Source organism: Emys orbicularis, chromosome 3 (genome assembly GCF_028017835.1).
Source record: "Emys orbicularis isolate rEmyOrb1 chromosome 3, rEmyOrb1.hap1, whole genome shotgun sequence".
Lineage (NCBI taxonomy): Eukaryota > Metazoa > Chordata > Testudines > Emydidae > Emys > Emys orbicularis.
The window spans coordinates 14,130,255-14,153,275 of NC_088685.1; the positions used below are offsets into that span (position 1 = coordinate 14,130,255).

The 23,021-nt window shown below is 44.2% G+C and overlaps 1 protein-coding gene across 1 annotated transcript in view; it reads left to right on the forward strand.

Annotated features, from left to right (window-relative positions):
* The window catches only part of PKHD1 (PKHD1 ciliary IPT domain containing fibrocystin/polyductin), a 382,916-nt gene that overhangs the window by 249,971 nt on the left and 109,924 nt on the right, over positions 1 to 23,021 (forward strand). Inside the window, exon 51 of the mRNA XM_065401532.1 lies at positions 9,729 to 9,866. Within this exon, the coding sequence (XP_065257604.1) occupies positions 9,729 to 9,866 (138 nt within the window). The remainder of the gene's footprint in view (positions 1 to 9,728; positions 9,867 to 23,021) is intronic.

Below are 23,021 nucleotides of genomic sequence, written 5' to 3' on the forward strand. Positions count from 1 at the left end.
GGCCGCAAAACTTTCGCATGCGTAAGGGCACTTTCATGGAACTTAGTGACTTGCTTTCCCCTACCCTGAAGCGCCAGAATACCAGGATGAGAGCAGCCCTCACAGTTGAGAAGCTAGTGGCGATAGCCCTGTGGAAGCTTGCAACGCCAGACAGCTACCGGTCAGTCGGGAATCAATTTGGAGTGAGCAAATCTACTGTGGGGGCTGCTGTGATCCAAGTAGCCAACGCAATCAAAGACCTGCTGATATCAAGGGTAGTGACTCTGGGAAACGTGCAGGTCATAGTGGATGGCTTTGCTGCAATGGGATTCCCAAACTGTGGTGGGGCGATAGACGGAACCCATATCCCTATCTTGTCACCGGAGCACCAAGCCACCGAGTACATTAACCGCAAGGGGTACTTTTCAATGCTGCTGCAAGCCCTGGTGGATCACAAGGGACATTTCACTAACATCAACGTGGGATGGCTGGGAAAGGTACATGATGCTCGCGTCTTCAGGAACTCTGGTCTGTTTCAAAAGCTGGAGGAAGGGACTTTCTTCCCAGACCAGAAAATAACCGTTGGGGATGTTGAAATGCCTATCGTTATCCTTGGGGACCCAGCCTGCCCTTTAATGCCATTGCTCATGAAGCCGTACACAGGCAGCCTGGACAGTAGTCAGGACCTGTTCAACTATAGGCTGAGCAAGTGCCGAATGGTGGTAGAATGTGCATTTGGACGTTTAAAAGCGCCCTGGCGCAGTTTACTGACTCGGATAGACCTCAGTGAAGCCAATATTCCAATTGTTATTGCTGCTTGCTGTGCGCTCCACAATATCTGTGAGAGTAAGGGGGAGACATTTATGGCGGGGTGGGAGGTTGAGGCAAATCGTCTGGCCGCTGATTACGCGCAGCCAGACACCAGGGCGGTTAGAAGAGTACAGCAGGGCGCGGTGCGCATCAGAGAAGCTTTGAAAACCAGTTTTGTGACTGGCCAGGCTATGGTGTGAAACTTCTGTTTGTTTCTCCTTGATGAACCCTTCCCACCCCACCCCGGTTTACTCTACTTCCCTGTAAACTAACCACCCTCCCCTCCCCCCTTCGAGCACCACTTGCAGAGGCAATAAAGTCATTGTTACTTCACATTCATGCATTCTTTATTAATTCATCACACAACTAGGGGGATACCTGCCAAGGTAGCCCGGGAGGTGTGGGGGAGGAGGGAAGGAAAAGGACACACTGCAGTTTAAAACTTTAACACTTATTGAAGGCCAGCCTTCTGATGCTTGGGCAATCATCTGGGGTGGAGTGGCTGGGTGGCCGGAGGCCCCCCCACCGCGTTCTTGGGCATCTGGGTGAGGAGGCAATGTAACTTGGGGAGGAGGACTGTTGGTTACACAGGGGCTGTAGCGGCGGTCTCTGCTCCTGCTGCCTTTCCTGCAGCTCAACCATACGCTGGAGCATTTCAGTTTGATGCTCCAGCAGCCGGAGCATCGACTCTTGCCTTCTGTCAGCAAGCTGACGCCACCTATCCTCTTCAGCCCGCGATTCAGCCCGCCACCTCTCCTCTCGTTCATATTGTGCTTTTTTGCACTCTGACATTGACTGCCTCCACGCATTCTGCTATGCTCTGTCAGCGTGGGAGGACATCTGGAGCTCCGAGAACATATCATCCCGAGCCCGCCGTTTTCTCCTTCTAATCTTCACTAGCCTCTGTGAAGGAGAAACATTTGCAGCTGGTGGAGGAGAAGGGAGAGGTGGTTAAAAAAGACACATTTTAGAGAACAATGGGTACACTCTTTCACATTAAATTTTGCTGTTCACATTACACAGCACATGTGCTTTCGTTACAAGGTCGCATTTTTCCTCTTATATTGAGGGCCTGCCGGTTTGGTGTGAGAGATCACTCACGCAGTGGCAGGCAACAGATTTCGGCTTACAGGCAGCCATGGTAAGCCACAGTCTTTTGGCTTTTTTAACCTTCATAACATGTGGGAATGGTTTCAAACAGCAGTGCCCTCATTTCCCATACCAAGCACCCGTTGGGTTTGCCATTTAAAATGGGTTTGCAATGGGGCTGCGGTTTCCGGGTTAACATGCAGCACAAACCCAACTAACTCCCCTCCCCCACACACCCAATTCTCTGAGATGATCACTTCACCCCTCCCCCACACTGCGTGGCTAACAGCGGGGAACATTTCTGTTCAGCCGAGCAGGAACGGGCACCTCTGAGTGTCCCCTTAATAAAATCACCCCATTTCAACCAGGTGACCGTGAATGATATCACTCTCGTGAGGATAAAAAAGAGAGATAAGGAATGGATGTTGTCTGCATGCCAGCAAACACCGGGACCATACGCTGCCATGCTTTGTTATGCAATGATTCCAGACTACGTGCTACTGGCCTGGCATGGTAAAGTGTCCTACCATGGCGGATGGGATAAGGCAGCCCTCCCCAGAAACCTTTTGCAAAGGCTTTGGGAGTACATGAAGGAGAGCTTTCTGGAGATGTCCCTGGAGGATTTCCGCTCCATCCCCATACACGTTAACAGACTTTTCCAGTAGCTGTACTGGCCGCGATTGCCAGGGCAAATTAATCATTAAACACGCTTGCTTTTAAACCATGTGTAATATTTACAAAGGTACACTCACCAGAGTTCCCTTGTGTGCCCTCAGGGTCTGGGAGCACGCCTTGGGTGAGTTCGGGGGTTACTGGTTCCAGGTCCAGGGTGATAAACATATCCTGGCTGTTGGGGAAACCGGTTTCTCCGCTTCCATGCTGTGAGCTATCTTCATTGTCTTCATCATCATCTTCCTCGTACCCTGAACCCGCTTCCCTGTTGCATGATTCTCCATTGATGGAGTCAAAGCACACAGTTGGGGTAGTGGTGGCTGCACCCCCTAGCATGGCATGCAGCTCCGCGTAGAAGCGGCATGTTTGTGGCTCTGCCCCGGACCTTCCGTTTGCCTCTCTGGCTTTGTCGTAGGCTTGCCTTAGCTCCTTAATTTTCACGCGGCACTGCTGTGTGTCCCTGTTATGGCCTCTGGCCTTTGAGACTTTTTCTAATATTTTGCCATTTCGTTTACTGCTACGGAGTTCAGCTAGCACTGATTCGTCTCCCCATATGGCGAGCAGATCCTGTACCTCCTGTTCGGTCCATGCTGGAGCTCTTTTGCGATCCTGGGACTCCATCATGGTTACCTGTGCTGATGAGCTCTGCGTGGTCACCTGTGCTTTCCACGCTGGGCAAACAGGAAATGAAATTCAAAAGTTCGCGGGGCTTTTCCTGTCTACCTGGTCAGTGCATCTGAGTTGAGAGTGCTGTCCAGAGCGGTCACAATGAAGCACTGTGGGATAGCTCCCGGAGGCCAATAACGTCCAATTCTGTCCACACTACCCCAAATCCGACCCGCAAAGGCCAATTTCAGCGCTAATCCCCTCGTTGAAGGTGGAGTAAAGAAACCGGTTTAAAGGGCCCTTTAAGTCGAAAAAAAGGGCTTCGTCGTGTGGACGTGTCCAGGCTTAATTCGATTTAACGCTGCTAAATTCGACCTAAACTCGTAGTGTAGACCAGGCCTTGGTCTTAGAAAACCTGGGTTCAATTGCTTGTTACACCATTGGCTTTCTGTGTAGCCTAGGGCAAGTTGCTTAGGCTCCCTGTGCCTCCATTCCCAATGTGGATAGTAGCGCTTCCCTTTGTCACGGGAGTGTTGTGAAACCAAGTCCATTAATGATTATGAGTTGCTGTGGTGATTGAGGCTACGTAAATAGATTGACTTGAGTTGTATCAGCTCATTATTTTACCTCTGGAGTTCTCTGGTTCAGTCTCCGGTGTTTTAGCCAAGATAGTGGCCATCACAGAAGGACTAATCACATGAATAAGGCTTGCAAATCAGGTTCATTGCCTCAGTTGGGACTCCCACATTTAAAAACCAATGGCACAACTTTGGAAAGCATGAATGGTGAGTTGATTCATACCATTCCATCAGCAAACAGCAGCCGGCTTCATTCCAGGCCAGATCATGGAATGCATTAGCTCCTCAAATGCTCAGATTTCCAGTGCTTTGGTTGATAGTTTTTCAGTATGACACACTCCTGACACATTGCATATTGGGTGGAAGGAGAACGTATTATAATTCTGGGCAATGGAATGTTGGCTTGAAAGGTCTAGATGTGATATCATGTAGCCCCTGGCCTTTTTTTCTTTTTTTAGTGGTGGAATCCACTCTGTTATTCATTTTCTGATTTTGATTTTCTTTGAACTTTTTCTGTTTGAAGAGATGAATGCTGGAGTACTGTCTCTCATATAATAGCTTGTCTGTTGTGCCTGATTTCCATTCAATGGCATGCTATGGTGTTTTATATAGCAATGGGGTTGATCAAAGGCATTTTATGTCATTGCTGGAGTCATTAGTGAATTCTCAGCGTTGTATGCCCAAACATTAAGGCTGTGAGATTTTGTCTTCAGGAAGTACACATAAAATGAAAGGTAGACCTCTTAGATTTGAATTATTTTCTTAATGCAGTTGCTTGTGGCGATGTGAATTTCTTGGGGGAAGGGAGAAAACAAATACAGTTTTTCCTTTGTCTGGAGATAAATTTCGTTGAGCCGTCTGACCTGAAGTCGCTGATCTTAGGCACTGACTAGTCACCTCACTGTGTAATCTGCAGAGCTGCTCGCATGAGGCAGTTAGTATTTGCCACAAGGAATATATCACATGTGGTAACCGTCTTCTACCCATCAGTTCCTTTTTCTCCTCAAGTGTGGAAGGAGATTAACTCTACAATGGAGCCCCCTGCTGTTTCTGCAGAATATAGTCCTGTCTCCTTACACATCCACTGAACATGCACCAATTTTGCCCTCTGTTGCACCCGTGAAACCACATCAGGTCTCCACAGGTGTCTCGGCGGGTCAGAATTTCTCCTTCCCATTATTATTCTAGGGTCACATGCATGACGCTCTAGTTACAGAGCAATCCGTGTTTCATTTCTAAGCCCTTATTTCTAAGGATGTGCAACTCAGCAAAAAATATCTGTTCCAGCTTAAACTTGACATATAAATGTTATGCCTAGAAGCACTCTTTCTTCTTCTTGTAAAAATGTTTCACTCTATGTTTGATGAATATACTTACGGCCTTTGTCAACTGCAGCATTTTATCATATTCTTGAGCAGTGATTTCCTAATACAAGCCTTTCCCACAATATCATTTTAACAATATCTCCCCCCTTATTCTCTTCCCTCTGCCTTGTTTCACTCTGTATTGGTTTTTTCCTACTGATTAGGACAGTTAGCTCTTCAGGGAATGGGACTCTGTCCCTCATATAAAGGGCCTTGAACACAGTTGTTTTGCCATCCCAGTTAAAATTTTCCCAAATTTTCCCAAGTTGTGAGCGTCTGCTCACAAGCTCAGTAGAGACGTATTCCAGTTTGGCAGCTAAATTCACTGACGATTTCATCCGTGCTGAGAATGCTTCAGCCCAGGGCTGCATGGACTGAACATGACTTTCAGTGCAATTGCTCGTCCGGGCAGCGAGGGGCTGCTGTGGTTGCAGGCACAGGAACTGAGAGCACAGAGACTGCCTCCCCTGCCTTCTCAAGGCTCTTCCTGCTAATGCCCAGGCAGCAAGGAGGAAACAACAGGATGTGACTGTGGGGAGTGAAGGGTGGGAATAGAGGGTGGGAATGAGGAAAAAAGAGGGGGAAGGAAATCAGAAGGTTGGGGAGATACAGGACCAGAGGGGGAGGGGTCAGGAGCTGGGGTGGGGGTTGGATGGGAGCAAGTAGGGAGGGGTTAGGACCTTGGGTGGAGTGGAGGTTGGACGGAAGCAGAGGAGGATGGGGAGGAGCTGGGGTGGGGTGGAGGTTGGACAAGAGCAGAGGGGGGAGGAGTCAGATGTGATGTCATCTTGCCAGCAAGTTAAAGAAGTATGGGCTGGATGAATGGACTATAAGGTGGGTAGAAAGCTGGCTAGATCGTTGGGCTCAACGGGTAGTGATCAATGGCTCCATGCCTACCTGGCAGCCGGTATCAAGCGGAGTGCCCCAAGGGTCGGTCCCTGGCTGGGATGATTTAGTTGGGGATTGGTCCTGCTTTGAGCAGGTGGTTGGACTAGATGATCTCCTGAGGGCTCTTCTAACCCTGATATTCTATGATTCTATGATGTGGGGTGGAGGTTGGATGGGGGCGGAGGAGTCAGGAGGTGATGTGGAGTAGAAGTTGGATGGCAGCAGAGAGGGAGGGGTCAGGAGCTGGGGTCGGGTGGATATTGGATGGGAGCAGAGGGGGAGGGGTGAGGAGGTGGAATGGGAGTGGAGGGCAAGTAGAGACAGTAACTAGAGGGGTAGATAGGAATACAAGGGTGTGGGTCAAGATTCAGTGGATTGGGGGTTGTGTAGTAGCAGGGAGGAGTCAGGAGCTGGTGAGTGCATAGGAGGAGAGAAAGATGGGGTCAGGCTTTGGGGCCCAGTGTTACATGAGATTGCAACCATTACAGAACGCTCCCCTCCAGAACCTGGAATTGGATCCAGGAACCCTGAGTCTCACCATTCTCTGTTGTCAGCAAGTTGCTGTGAAACACTCAAAGTGTGTATCTCACGCTCGTCTAGTGGCTGGTTCACATGCAGGATAGCAGCCTACTACTGCTACTAGTTACTCCATTGGCTCAATTTATAGACAATTTGTTGTGGGTCTCAAGGTCTGAGCTCTGCTCACAACCCAAGTTGGGGTCAGTATGGGTCCACGTGACTGAATTTTTTATTTCAGTTTGTTTTAAATTAGAAAAAAAAAAAGCAAAAAAAAACTACATTTAAAGAACATTAAGGTTGTAAAGTCAAACCCACAAAAGTTAGGAAATGTCAGAATTTACCTGAATAAGGACAGAGTAGATACCTCTGGGCATTTTGCAAATATAATGAAAACCAATAAAGTTAGTGTTGCCTTGAAAAATATAAAGCCTTTCATCTCTTTTAGTGAGAGACACCACAGTTGAGGAGAAAAACATAATGTCCATTTAGCCCTTTTTCATGTGACACACAGTTAGCTTGTGGAACTCATTGCCACAATATATTATTGAGATCAAGAGTTTAGCAGGATTCAAATATAGATTAGACATATCCCTATGAATAACAAGAGTATCCTAAAAAAACCCACAGCATTTTTGAAAGGGTTAATAAACCTCTGTGCTAAAGGCTTAAGCCGATCTCTAATTATTGGAAGCAATGAGACTTCCCTGAGGACTGATTACCCTGTCATTGCCTGCTGGAGCATCTTAGTGGTACAGAACACCAACATTTTCATGGAGCCCTCTGTTGAGAAAGCATTTTCATTTGTCCAGGAGCGTCCCCTGATGCAGAGATAACTGGTCACCACAGCATGTTGCACCACAGGCGCCAGCTTCTAATTTTCTCAGAGGATGCTCAACGCCCGCTCAGCCCCAGGCCCTGCCCCAACTCTACCCCTTCCCCCAAACTCCCATACCTGGTCCGCCTCTTCCCGCCCCTGCTCCACTCCATCCCTTTCCCCACGGCCCCACCCCCACTCCTCCTCTTTCCCGCCTCTTTCCGCCCCCTCCCCAAGCATGCCCAATCCCTGCTCCTCCCCCTCCCTTCCCAGCGCTTCCTGCACACTGTGGACTCGGCGCCTATGTCACACCTATGTCACATCCAGAAGCCAATTGCTGAAAACCACAATTAAAGGCCCTGAACCAACTTTCTCTAAAGTCTACTGAAAGACTCCCATTGACTTTAAGGGGAATTAGGTCAGGCCTTGAGGATGAAATTCAGCTCTGTGCTGTGGGCTAGTGCAAGACTTATGCACATTTTAAGTCCCTCTGATTGCCATATATGATGGATACACAGCGCAACCAGTGAAAAAGTAGTGGAGATTATTGGAACCCAGCAAACACTAGTCAGAGATATTAACAAAAGAAAGGTTAGATGTGCTGGGCACATTTTAAGGGGTTCAGTGAGCGAAGCATGTTTACAGGGACTGGAAGGGAAAGTTGATGGCAGAAGGTCATGAGGAAGAAAATGGATGGATGAGGGATGCTGTGTTATCCTGGGCGGGATCAAAAAGGATTATTCATCCACAAAGAGATTAGCAGAGGATCATACAGAATGGGATACCATGGTTGCAATACTCCAGTAATGGAGATGCCGCATAAGAAGATGACTCCCTACTTTGAATGCTTTAGTGGTACATAAATGCTGCACAGTCTATCTGCTGGCATCTTTATAAAGAAATTGTGCTATGGTGGGATATTCAGAAGTGTTCCTTATTATTACAGTAACACCTAAAAGCCCCACCCAAGACTTGTGTTATGCGATGTACAAACACAGAATAAGAGACAGTCCCGGTCTCAGAAAGTTGACACTGACAAGCATAGGGAGGGGTGAAATGACCGTCAAATCTTTCATCTGCTGCAGTGAGACACAACACAGTTGAGGAGGAAAATCAAGATTACACAGGAGACCAGCGGCAGAGCAAGTGATAGAATATGGGTCTCCTGAGTCCAAGCGCAGTGTCCTATAGTGGAACACACTGCCTCTCTACTGTTACTTTATCTGCTCTTATTGGACTCAGTACCAAAACTTCCATTAACTTCAATGGCAACAGCATTAGGCGAGTGCTGAACACTTCTGAAAATCCCACTGTTAATTACTGATTGCTTGTGTCAGCAAGGTGGGTAAATTCCTACATACGTCTGCCACGTGAGACGTGTTTGAATGTTGTTCTACTGTTTCATTTTATTGATTCATATTTTCTTGGGTGTAATAAAAAAGTGATGCGGGTGGTTTTTAGCCTCTGTTTCAAAATTTGCTTTACTGAACTGAATGATTAAGTATCACTTACACAGTTAGATTTAACATAGAAGCAGATTCAACAAACCCATTAGCATGTGCTTAAATTTAATTCAAGTCCGTCGGACTTAAGCATATGCTTAAGTATTTTGTTGAACAGGGATGATTTAAGACTGTGCTTAAAGTTGAAGTCAATAGGACTTAAGCATGACAGAACAAGGAGTAATGGTCTCAAGTTGCAGTGGGGGAGGTTTAGGTTGGATATTAGGAAAAACTTTTTCACTAGGAGGGTGGTGAAACACTGGAATGGGTTACCTAGGGAGGTGGTGGAATCTCCTTTCTTAGAGGTTTTTAGGGTCAGGCTTGACAAAGACCTGGCTGGAATGATTTAGTTGGGGATTGGTCCTGCTTTGAGCAGGGGGTTAGACTAGAGGACCTCCTGAGGTCCCTTCTACCCCAGATATTCTATGATTCGATGTTGTTGTTATTTATTATTTGTATTGCCATGCAGGGACCTCACTGTGGTAGGCCCTGTACAAACGCAGAACAAACAGACCATTACAGCCAAAGAACGTTTACAATCTAAGTAGATTCATAGGTTCATAGGCAGAAGGGATCACTGTGATCATCTAGTCAGACCTCCTGTATAACAAAGGCCATAGAACTTCTCCTAAAGGATATCTTTTACAAAAATATCCAATCTCTTATTTAAAAAATGGCCAGTGGTGCAGAACATTATGACCCATGGTAAGTTGTTCCAATAATTAATTACTTTCAATATTCAAAATTTACACCTTATTTCCAGTTTGAATTTATCAAACAAATTTTAAAGTTAAGCACATGCTTAAGTGGCCATGATCTCTAGAGCTTTACCCTCATTTTCCATCTTCATATCACAGTGTCGGTATATTGACATTGCTCTCTCTTTCTCTCTCTCCTTTTTTTTCAGACAGGACCATCCTGGTGGATACAACTCTTCCTCCTCTGAGAGGTCTCTATATACTGGGGACTCTGGAATTCCCAGTCAACTCCAGCAATGTCCTTAGTGCCACCTGTATAGTGGTTGCAGGTGGTGAATTGAAAGTGGGTAAGAGAGAAATAATGACCAGAGGATGTTCTTGAAGCTAGGATTTCGTTTTATTTGTTGATTAAAAAACAAACAAACAAGAATGAACAATAAATACTATGAGATCATTCATGGTGATGCTAGGCCTGATAATCGAACAGGTCATTGCTTCTTCTGTAATGCATACAAGAAAAAGGCCAGTTTAGAATGGGTAGGGTGAGGAGATAATCTAATACAGCTAATGTATACTTAAGAATTAAATGTACATAAGTAGTGAAAAGCTGGTCCCATTGAAGTCAATGGTAAAACTCCCATTGATTTCATTGGGGCCAGGATTTTCCTCAATGTGTATAAAACCCATGCATGTGGATTGTATCTGTCTCCCTGCACTTCATATGGCACTTGTTTTCTTGGATTGCAAGTGCTTCAGGGCAGAGACTGAGTCATCCTGGATGTGGGAGCAGTCCCTAACATTGTGTGCTTAAAGTTGAAGTCAATAGCACTTAAGTAAGTGGCATGGTGGGCCTTTAACACCTACTCAAGAACTCAAGAAGGCAACAAAGTATTCCCCCAAGGCATAGAAATCCTGATCTGACATAAAACTGGCCTAGATGGCATGTTCTGCCAATACCTCAGAATAGAGAGATGTCAGGGACTCTTGGGTAATATAGCATAGAGTGCTAGTTCTTATGCCAAAAGTGTCCTCAATGTCACTGGGTCTGTTACCTACTATTCACAATGAAGAAACCAATGCCTTTCCCCAGAAAAGTAATTACTCCCATAATTCTCTTCAAACATGAAGCTGCATAAAGCCGGGAATTTTATTTACTTACAGGAATCCTTTGGATGCTCAGATCAGTGTGTTGGTCACTCCCTGACCTTTCTCAAGATTGGTTTTATGAACTTTAAAACAATAATTTATTTGAGTAATCACATTCCCGCGAAGTCCACCCTGGGATTTCTTTGTTGTTAATCTCAGGGGACTGGCTAGTTAATACAGCTTTAGCAAAAGAGATATTGTATTGCCTTGAGTTTTGCTTTGAAAAAAGGCTTTACAGGTAACAATGGAGGTCAGTGTACCTTTACATATTCTTAACAGTTTATTGTTCCCACCTTTTTTGCAGTTTAAATGTATATATTAGGAAAATAAGTGTGCTCTGCTGCCTAAAAACACTTATTTAGACATATTGATGTGCTTCATTGCTACATAACCCCCCCTTAAGCATATAGCCATGGAGTAATGCTGGCATTGATAGCCAAACAGGTAGCTAGCTACACCTGTAGATTCTTTGGACAGCATCTTCTGGAGACAGTTTCCTGTTCCAGTTTCTGCTATAAAGGGGGTAGCTGGATACAAATTCTTCACTTTGCCCACAGCATTCTCTATTGGCTTTTACACTTGGCTGTAAAAACGGGAGAGGATACCCCTTCCCCCGCCCCCGCTTTCTCTTCCCACGTGTTCCAGGCCTGAAGGCAGCTTCTTGGAGCCCATCTGTCCAATCGTGTGTATTCCATGCCCAAAGGAAGGTTTTTCAGCCCATCTGTCCTATTCCACCACACCCTAAAGAAATCCTGACACAAAACAGATAATGAGACAGTTTAGTAAACAAAGTTAATAGATGTGGACATCAGCATTGAGTGATGTCTAAGTAGGCTCTGAGATTGACACCATCTGATCCACATACCAACACGCTCTCTCCAATGTAACTTCTCAGTGTCCTGCTTCCAGTTCGGCCATTATTGACTAAATATCATTGACTCTGTTTTACAGATAGGGAAGCTGATGCACAGAGGGTATGTCTATGCTGCAGTTAGACACCTGCGACTCACCTGGGCCAGCAGATTCGGGCTCGAGGGGCTCAGGCTCGCGGAGTTGTTTAATTGCAGTGTAGACATTCGGACCCCCACTTCGCAGGGTCCTAGAGCCAGGGCTCCAGCCCAAGCCTGAATGTCTACACCACAATTAAACAGCCCCTTATCCTGAGCCCTGCAAGCCCAGGTCAGCTGGGTGTAGACATACCCAGAGTGGCTACATGACTTGCCCAGGCCGTACACACATTCTAGGGCAGAGCCAGGAATAGGACCTCAGACCCAGATTTCCTAGTTCTCAGTCTGGCATATTTAACCTCAGGATCATAATTCTGTAGTCTATAAGTAAAACTTAGTTTAACTTCACTGTATGGGGGAGGGATAGCTCAGTGGTTTGAGCATTGGTCTGCGAAACCCAGGGTTGTAAGCTCAATCCTTGAGGGGGCCATTTAGGGATCAGGGGGAACCTCTCAGCAACAGTACTTAGTCTTGCTAGTGAAGGCAGGGGACTAGACTCAATGATCTTTCAAGGTCCCTTCCAGTTCTATGAGATAGGTATATCTCCATATATTATTTTTTTATATATATATATTAGCACACTGGTTCTTTTATTTGGGAGAAGGTTGATTAAAGCACAGGAGTGAGAGTAGGACTAGAGGTAGGAGAAATATTCTTTGCAAGAAAAAAAGGAAGATTTCAGAGTTTCTGAAACTTCAACGATATTCCAAAAATTATGGCAAAACTTTAGCTTGAAACGAAACAGGGATGTGAATTTTGATGAGTCTGTGCCCCCTAGAGGCTACATGGCGCAAAGAGATGCATGTCAGGGCTAACAGCAGAGAACTCCTGAGACATCTCTGATGGGCCTTACTAAAATTTTGCATTTATGTACAGTGTAATCCACTGGTCAATATGTGCTATGAGTCCCCTCTGTACCTGATTCATGGGGGATACAATCTGTTACAGCTCCCAGCTATTGGGCTTAGATAAACCTGTAGCTCTGGATTTCCTGGTTCAACGATGGTTACAATCATACTTTAGAAGCATTGTTTAGTTACACCTTACAGCCTCCATGTGGTATGAAGTAGGAAATTATCATCATTCCTAGTTTGAAGCTGGGGGAATTGAGGCTCAGTGAAGTGAAGTGACTTGCAAATGGCACTAGCTAGTCAGTGTCAGAAGGAGACGCTCAGAAATGTTGGCCTCAATTTCTCAGCAGTTTCTGCTAGGTTTCACTTTGGGATTACTGAGTTCATTTTGACCCCAAACTCAGGATTGAGGTTCAAATCTCAGTGGAATGAAACTGAAAAAAAAAATGTGAATTCCACTGCTGAGCAAAGCCACCAGGTTTCATACATCTCTGATAAGGAAGCACCAAAATGCTGAAGTTATTTTCTTCACGATGGGCCCATTGAAATCCTTTTTGAACTCTGTAGTACTCAGCCGTTCATTACTGGCAGACTATTTGGTTTTGCCTGTCACACCAGAGTAAAACAGGGCAACACCACTCACTGAATAATTACCCAGATAGACTTTTTTAGTCTCAGACTTGTCATATATTGTCTTGGCTCTAGTGATGTCTGCTTGTCAGTCTTGTCTCTCACTCTGGGCAAGATGCCGAAGGTCATTATTAACTCATGACTTGACTGCCTGAAGATGAAGCACCAGACATTTCTGAAGTCTCTGTTGCTTTTGGTGTGAAAGCCGTAATGCACCAACTTCCATATTATTTATATAATTGGAAAAAATCAAATAGAGTAATATCCCTCTTTATTGTCTTCCCAATTGGCACTTGGCAAAGGCTCATGGGATGATTAGGCAATAAGACATGTCAGACCATGTGGTATAGCTGAGTAGCACCCAGCCTCTGGGGTGTAGTCAGGACATCTGAGGGATGCATGACTCAGCTCTACTGCATAGGCAGTCTTGAAGTGCTCAAACTTCTCTGTAGTGTGGACCATGAGAGATTGTCTCATGAGCCCACTTCCCAGCCCACGTGCAGTCATGTAATCCTTGTGATAACTAGGGCAGCTGCTTACATAGAGAAGAAATAGTAAGAAACTAATTAATGCATTTCTAACTCATGTTAACATGATGAATGTTTTGTTCCTTTTGAAAAAAAAAAAAAAGCTAATAACACGATCTGCTGCCGTTCTGTAGTTCATCTCCCCCCTTCCCTCACATTTAGTCCTTGCTTTCCCCCGTCACTTAGTTCCTTTCCTCCTGGGCACACTGCCTGGCCATCTCATTTCCTTCTTTTATGTTCCCTTGGATATTCATCTCCCACTAGCAGCTGGCAGCTCCAGTCTCACTGGTGGCACTGGTCCATGGAGGAAATTTTGTATAGAATTGTAGGACTGGCATGGACCTTGAGAGGTCATCTAGTCCAGTCCCCTGCACTCATGGCAGGACTAAGTATTATCTAGTCCATCCCTGACAGGTGCTTGTCTAACCTGCCCTTAAAAATCTCCAATGACGGAGATTCCACAACCTCCCTAGGCATTTTATTCCAGTGCTTAACTACCCTGACAGTTAGGAAGTTTTTCCTAAACCTCCCTTGCTGCAATTTAAGCCCATTGCTTCTTGTCCTGTCCTCAGAGGTTAAGAACAATTTTTCTCCCTTCTCCTTGTAACAACCTTTGATGTACTTGAGAACTGTTATGTCCCCTCTCAGTCTTCTCTTCTCCAGACTAAACAAACCCAATTTTTTTCAATCTTCCTCATAGGTCATGTTTTCTAGACCTTTACAATCATTTTTGTTGCTCTTCTCTGGACTTTCTCTAATTTGTCCACATCTTTTCTGAAATGTGCCCGCCCCCCCCCCCCCCCCCGCCCCAATACTCCAGTTGAGGCCTAATCAGCATGGAGTAGAGCGGAAGAATTACTTCTCGTGTCTTGCTTACAACACTCTTGATAATACATCCCAGAACGATGTTTGTTTGTTTGTTGTTTTTTGCAACAGTGTTACGTTGTTGACTCATATTTAGCTTGTGATCTACTATGATCCCCAGACCCTTTTCTGCAGTACTTCTCCCTAGGCAGTCATTTCCCATTTTGTGTGTGTGCAACTGATAGATTGTCTCTTCCTAAGTGGAGTACTTTGCATATGTCCTTATTGAATTTGTTTCATCTCCTTCTCTTAGGTAGCAGCAGCCCCTACTAGAGGCAGCTGTCTGGCTCCTCCCTGTTTTCAGCTGTTTCTTTCAGGCTTCTGGGCTCTTCTTTACAGTGAAGAGCCTGGACACCTGATGAAGCAACTGAAAAGGAGAAAGAGAAGCCAGCACTATGTGACAAGTCAACTCTCTGTTGACCACCAGTAAATATTCTGCAGACTGAGTGTCCAAGGACCAGAGTTCAGGAAAAGCTGACCCAATAGAATCCAAGAAGGCTTGGGTTCAGATAATACACCAGACTGACAGGTGTGGCCACTACACTTAATTCTGCAACATTTTCTTGCCCATGTAAAGCAAAAAGTTCTAAGCACCAGAGGTTACTTGGTTTCCTTGTACAACCACTGCTGTGCAGCAGTGCTGCAAAGAAAAGGGAGACACCAACAATTCTGGGAAATAATTGCTTATTATGGACAGGGCTGCCCAGAAGATTCAGGGGCCCTGGGGCAAAGCGGGCGAGCTGCGGCGCTTGTACTCACCCGGCTGTGGTCCAGGTCTTCGGCGGCATTTCGGCGGCGGGGGGCCCTTCAGTCGCTCCACGTCTTTGGCAGCACTGAAGGGCCCCCCGCCGCCGAAATGCCGCCGAAGACCCGGAGCAACTGAAGGGCCCCCCGCTGCCGAAAAGCCGCCAAAGACTGGGACTGCCGCCGGGCCAGGGCTCGCGGGGCATTTCGGCGGTGGGGGGCCCTTCAGTTGCTCCGCGTCTTCGGCAGCACTGAAGGGCCCCCCGCCGCCGAAATGCCGCCGAAGACCCTGACCGCTGCCGGGCCAGGGCTCATGGGGCCTCTGCGGGGCCCGGGGCCTGGGGAAAACTGCCCCACTTGCTCCCCCCTCTGGGCGGCCCTGATTATGGAAAACAAAACAATGTCAGCAACCATAGCTAGCATCACACTGAAACGTGACAACAATGGAAAGTACCGTTGGAGCCACAAGGCAAAACGAGGTCCAGGTTGCAGTCTGGAAATAGGCCCCAGAGAGAGTGCAACTGGCTTTTTCTCTGCTCAGCCCTGTGCTGTTTTAAGTAGATTTTCCATAGCAAGGATTCTTTACTGCACATTTGAGCCAGGCTTTTACATGAGTTTAGCTCGACCCTCGCTACCATCCACATAGTAAAGTCTCTGACCTGAATTAGGAGGCGCTTTGAGCTACCTTACCCAGAGGGGAGGATGGGTTAGAACCGGGGCTCTGCTTTCCCTGGGATTGGAACCTGCCCACATTACAGTGAGGACCCAAGCAAAATCACCTGAGAGCCGATAATCCTCCATTGCCCTTCCCGCAAGTCCCCCAAAGGACTGACCAGTTCTCCCACCACTGACTGGGAAAGAATCCTAGAGTATCTCCTCACAAAGAATCATGGGATATGTCCCCAGGCACACACGGGCAAATGCAAAAACAGTGAGGACACAGTAATGTAGATAGGGCTTTGCTGTGCTCAGTACCTGGGTGCCAATCTCGCAGGTTAACTGGGTAGTGAGGACATTCCCCTAGTCAAAAAGTGCTTGAGAGAAACGACGTGCCTTCACTGGGATCCATTGATCAGTTAACACCATCTCTCACATGTGTGCTAATCATGATCTCCTGAGCCTGCAAACACTTGCCCACGTGAGTGAATCATTACAATGATCCTTAACACTGCGGTCTTTCAGAACACTGTACAGACATAACAGATCAGTCCTCCCAACACCCCTGCAGAGTTGATAAGTGTGATAGTGTTGGCAACACATAGCATTAAAAATGATGAGAATGGCTTAAGAATCATCGTTTAAAGACATACATTTTGGGGTCTTTTATAAATATCCCTTCTGGGAGTGGAGCATTTAGGGTTCACACTTTCAAGCTTTTCTCCACAACCATTAGAAATGTACTTCTTTAAAAAAAAAAAAGTAAGCTGAGATTCGGTTGTATTCACATGGATCTTTCCAATGAATTTATGTTGACCAACCAATTCATACATACAAACGTATATAAAGGTAAAAAAATGTATAATCACCAGGAAAAAATATCTCACCAAAAATTATAAATCCCGAACTTGGTGGGGTATGGTTGTGGTTAGAAAAAGTTCATAATGGGTGAGGTATAACCAAAAGGCTCCAACATGGTGTGTGGGGTCTCAGAGTGGTTGAGAACATCATCCAAGGAAGTAAGGATGACTTGGGGGGTTTAGGAATGGGCTACAAAGCTTTAGGCTTAGATCTTTAGTGGCTGAAAGTTATAGTTTACATGTTGTATGTCTGCTGTCCTTTCTGAAAAGAATCGCTGGTCACGGTCCAATTCCTAGTGGAAAGGTATTCACACCAGTTATTGGTAGTCTCAGCAAAGAGGCCAAGGATTGACTGGACCATGAAAGAATGACTTCCCTCCTTGCTCTAGAGGAAGGACCAGCAGCAAAGGTATGAGATGCATTAGCTATAGAGTGGAGGAAGATTGTGCTTCCTGTACTGCACCTGTTCAGGTGATACATAGAGGACTTAAATCTCCAGAAATGTCAGTCTGGCACTGCTAGGGAATTTGCTAATTAATTCATTTATTTATTTTTAAAGGCTCTTAAAGAGGAATGTTTCTTTAGGATACAAAGTTTTCTCTCGCTCTTATTCGTATATATATATTTCACCAAAACTGCAATTTTTAAATATGAAAAGAACATCACAGGCTGGCTAATTTTGCACAGATTTATTTTTTTTATTCTACATCTGCTGCGGTTTTGTGTTGCATAATTGATTTAATCTCTAATTTTAGAGGAACGCTGAACTCTTTTACTGGACTCTGCGTATATTTCTCTAGGGCACAAATTGTCCTACTTTTTCCTCCCTTGTATCTGTTTAGTGCTAGGCCATTTTCTTCTGAGACTGTAAACTACCCTTGGTGAAATAAATGAAGTCACAGTTGGAATACGGTTTACTGTACAGACTTATCACCACAAGATAAGAGCAACATTGCACTCCAAAATTTTCTGAACATTTTCCTCTCTTCTGCTCTATTAACATCTTTCTGTTGGCCTGGAAGAGCATTTTACTGGGTGCGGTTTAGAACTGATAATATTACACCTGAAAAGAAAGCATATGGGTGGAGGAAGGAAAAGGATGGTCCAGTGGTTAAAAGTGCTAAGTAAAGACTTCAGAGACTCAAGTTCAATTCCCAGCTCTGCCTTTGACATCCTATGTGACCTTGAGGAAGCTACTTAGTTTCTGTATGCCACAGTTCCCCATCTGACTGTATCTGCCTACTTCCCTGGGGTATCATGAGATGCTCAAATACTATGCTAATGGAGGTTATATAAGTACCAGAGGCATAAGCTAAGAACTAACCCCATAAACTCATCAGATAAGTTAATGAGAGTCACATGTCTTTACTGGTAGGTCACAGATACTGCATACCTCTCTCTCCAATATCAGGGGGTAGCCATGTTAGTCTGTATCCACAACAACAACGAGTCCAGTGGCATCTTAAAGACTAACAGATTTATTTGGGCATAAGCTTTCATGGGTAAAAAAACCTCACTGAAAAAACTGCATCTGAAGAAGTGAGGTTTTTTACCCACAAAAGCTTATGCCCAAATAAATCTGTTAGTCTTTAAGGTGCCACCGGACTCCTTGTTGTTTCTATCTCCAATGGGAGTTGTGAGTGCTCAAGACCTCTGAAAATAAGGTCTTAAGTGCCAAAAATGTTGGCCAGGGGTCATGCTAAGTTTGATAATAATGAGTTAGTGGGAGGAGTAGAAATACATATCTCTGTCATCCTGGTCCTAATCACTAGGCAACACTGCCTATATATGTATTTAGCTTTTGTAGAACAAACTCTTTTTGCTTAATTGATATGCATTGCAAGGGAGATAAACTACAAAGCATGCTACATGGTTTATTCTCTTTCATTTTAATTTGCATGATAAATCTGGCAGCGCTGGACATAAATTGGTTTCAAGAACATATTTTTATAGAACTGGTTAAAGTATTTACAGCTTCTAATATTTTGCTACTTCCCAGACAGATATTTTCTCTGTTAGCTCACACATTTGGACCTTGATGTGGAATTTCATTGTAACTATGGGATACAGAGGGCTAGTAAGTGTGCTCAGTATTCTTCATGAGGTTTCAATGTATTCATGTATTATCAAACCTTACCAGTTTAGTTTTAGTGTATATAGACTATTTTCAAGAGCCTCTAACTTTAAACATGGGTACATAACCCATGGATAAAGTCTGATTTATAGATCAAATTCAGCAAAGCACTTCAGTATATGCTCAATCACAGTGAAGTCAATGTGAAGTTAAAGTTAAGCACATGCTTAAATGCTTTGATGACTAAATATGAACATAAGCACATTCTTACATTTCCAAGGTCAGAAGGTTTCAGAGTGGTAGTTGTGTTAGCAAAAACAACAAGGAGTCCTTGTGGCACCTTAGAGACTAACAAATTTATTTGGGCATAAGCTTTTGTGGGCTAGAACCCACTTCATCAGATGCATGAAGTGAAAAATACAGGAGCAGGTATAAACACCTGAAAGGATGGGGGTTGCTTTACCAAGTTTGAGGTCAGTCTAACAAGATAAATCAATTAACAACAGGATACCAAGGGAGGAAAAATAACTTTTGAAGTGGTAAGAGAGTGGCCCATTACAGACAGTTGACAAGAAGGTGTGAGTAACAGTAGGGAGAAATTAGTATTGGGGAAATTAAGTTTAGGTTTTGTAATGACCCAACCACTCCCAGTCTTTATTCAGGCCTAATCTGATGGTATCCAGTTTGCAGATTAATTCCATTTCTGCAGCTTCACATTGGAGTTTTTGAAGTTTTTTTGTTGAAGAATTGCCACGTTTAGGGCTGTTATTGAGTGACCAGAGAGACTGAAGTGTTCTACTACTGGTTTTTGAATGTTATGATTCCTGACGTCAGATTTGTGTCCATTTATTCTTTTACGTAGAGACTGTCCGGTTTGGCCAATGTACACGGCAGAGGGGCATTGCTGGCACATGATGGCATATATCACATTGGTAGATGTGCAGGTGAATGAGCCCCTGGTGGTGTGGCTGATGTGGTTAGGTCCTATGATGGGTCCCTTGAATAGATATGTGGACAGAGTTGGCACCGGGGTTTGTAGCAGGGTTTGGTTCCTGGGTTGGTGTTTTTGTTGTGTAGTTGCTGGTGAGTATTTGCTTCAGGTCGGGGGAGGGGCGGTGTCTGTAGGCGAGGACTGGCCTGTCTCCCAAGGCCAGAAGGGACCACTGTGATTATCTAGTCTGACCTCCTGTATAACAAAAGCCATAGATCTTCCCCAAAATATTTTTTAGAGATTTTTTTTTTAAATCCAGTCTTGATTTTAAAATTGCCAGTGATGGAGAATCACCACAACCCTTGGTAAAGTGTGAAAAATTTACACCTTATTTCCAGTCTCAATTTGTCTAGCTTCAGCTTCCAGCCATTGGAGCATGTTATATCTTTTTTTTGCTAGATTGAAGCAAATATTAAATATTTGTTCCCATTGTAGGTACTTATAGATTGTAATCAAGTCACCCCTTAACCTTCTCTTTGTTAAGCTAAATAGATAGACTCAAGGAGATCAATAACTATAAGGCATATTTTCTAATCCTTTAATCATTCTTGTGGCTTTTCTCTGTACCCTCTCCAATTTATCAACATCCTTCTTGAATTATGGACACCAAAACAGGAGACAGTATTCCATCAGCAGTTGCACCAGTGCCAAATACAGAGGTAAAATAACCTCTTTACTCCTACTTGTGATTCCCCTGGTTATGCATCCCAGGATTGCATTAGCCCTTTTGGCCACTGTGTTGCACAGGGCGTTCGTGTTCACCTAAGTATCCATCACTACCCTCAAATCTTGCTCAGAGTCACTGCTTCCCAGGATAGAGTCCCACATGCTGTAAAGATGGCCTACATCATTTGTTTCTAGACATATACATTTACATTTAGCCATATTAAAATGCATGTTGTTTGCTCGCACCCAGCATACCAAACAATCCAGATTGCTCTTTGTCAGTGATCCTCTTCATTATTTACCACTCCCCCAAGTTTTGTGTCATCTGCAAATTTTATCAGTGATAATTTTATGTTTTCTTCCAGGCCATTAATAAAAATATTAAATAGCAGAGGGCCAAGAACCAGCCTTTGCAGGACCCCACTAGAAACACACCTCTTTGATTATGATTTCCTGTTTACATTACATTTTGAGACCTATCATTTAGCCAGTGTTTAATCCATTTAAGGTGAGCCATATTAATTTTATATCTTTCTAGTATTTTACTCAAAATGTCATGCGATACCAAGTCTAAGTATATTACATCAACTCTGTTATCTTTATCAACCAAACTTGTGACCTCATAAAAAAAAAAAAAGATAACAAGTTAGTTTGACAGGATCTATTTTCCATAAATTCATGTTGATCGGCATTAATTTTATTACCTTCCTTTCATTTTTTATTAATTGAGTCCTGTATCAGCTGCTCCATTATCTTGCATGGGACTGACGTCAGACTGACAGGCCTATAATTACCTAGGTCATCCCATTTACCTTTTTTTACATTAGCTGTCTCCCAGTCTTCTTGAACTTCCCCAGTGTTCCAAGACTTTTTGAAAAGCAACATAGAATATCAGGGTTGGAAGGGACCTCAGGAGGTCATCTAGTCCAACCCCCTGCTCAAAGCAGGACCACTCCCCAGACAGATTTTTACTCTGGCCTTCTCAAGGAGTGAACTTACAACCTTGGATTTAGGAGGCCAATGCTCAAACCACTGAGCTATCCCTCCCCACAACATAAATGGTGCAGTGAGCTCCTCAACAAGCTTTTTTGAAATTCTTGGAGGTGGGTTCTCCACCTCCTCAGATATTTCTGATTTAAAATATCTAACTTGTGTAGCTTCTAACATCCTCCCAAGATACCAGTGGACTGGAAAGAGGGCTATCATAGGCTATGACTACATCATCTGTTTTTTTCCAAATAAACAACAGAAATATTTACTGAACACGTCTGACTTTTCTGCATTATTGTTAATGCTACCATGTTCATCTTGTAATGGACAAATACCAATATCAGGATTCATTTTGTTCCTAATATGCTTTAAAAACTCCTACTTATTATCCTTAACTCTGTAGGCCAAAGATTTCTCCTTGTGTTCCTTTGCTTTCCCTATCGATTTTCTACAATTTTTAGCATCCAATGTATATTCATTATGTTCAACTTTTCCTTTCTTTCATTTTATATATATATAATTGTTATAGGTGCCTTCACGTCCCCTCTAAACAAGGTCATTTTTAACCAATATGGCCTTCCTCCTTGATTACTAGATACACAAAAACCTGTAATCACACAAAGTATTCTTAAACAATTCCCAATTATCATTCACATTTTTCTGATTAAATTCTTCCTCCCAGCTGCTTTGGCTCATAATTATTTTAAGCTTCAAAAATTGGCCCTTTTAAAACACCAAGCATGTATATCACTGGTCTGGACTTTATTCTATTTGCACATTATAAATGTGATCTAGTCATGATCACGTCTACCAAAGTTACCATTAATTTTTAGTTTTGTGATCAGTTCCTCTTTATCTGTCAAGATGAAGCCTAATATAGAATCCCTCCATGTTGGATGCAACACTTTTTGAGTTAGGAAATTATCATCTATAATATTAAGGCCTGGTCTACACTGGGGGGGGGGGGTGTTGATGTAAGATACGCAACTTCAGCTACGGGAATACCATAGCTGAAGTCGACATATCTTATTCCGATTTACCTCCCGTCCTCACGGCGCGGGATCAATGGCCTCGGCTCCCCCGTCGACTCCGCTACCGCCGCTCGCTCCGGTGGAGTTCCGGAATCAATGGGGAGCGCGTTCGGGGATCGATATATCGCGTCTTAACGAGACGCGATATATCGATTCCAGATAAATCGATCGCTACCTGCCGATACAGCGGGTAGTCTGGACGTACCCTTAGAAATTTCAAGGATGTTTTAATCCCTACAGCATCAAAACTCCAGCTTATGTCACTCAAATTGAAGTTCCCCATGATCATATAGCTTTTTCCTACACATTATAGATAGAAACGTAAGGCACCGGTTACCCTGATCCGTAGTGTAATTTGGAGGTATGCAGCAGACACCAACTACTATCCCATCTTGTGCTTTATCTGTTTGGACTTTGATCCATAAGCATTCAAGTTGATTGTCTTCCAAGTTATAAGTGACTCA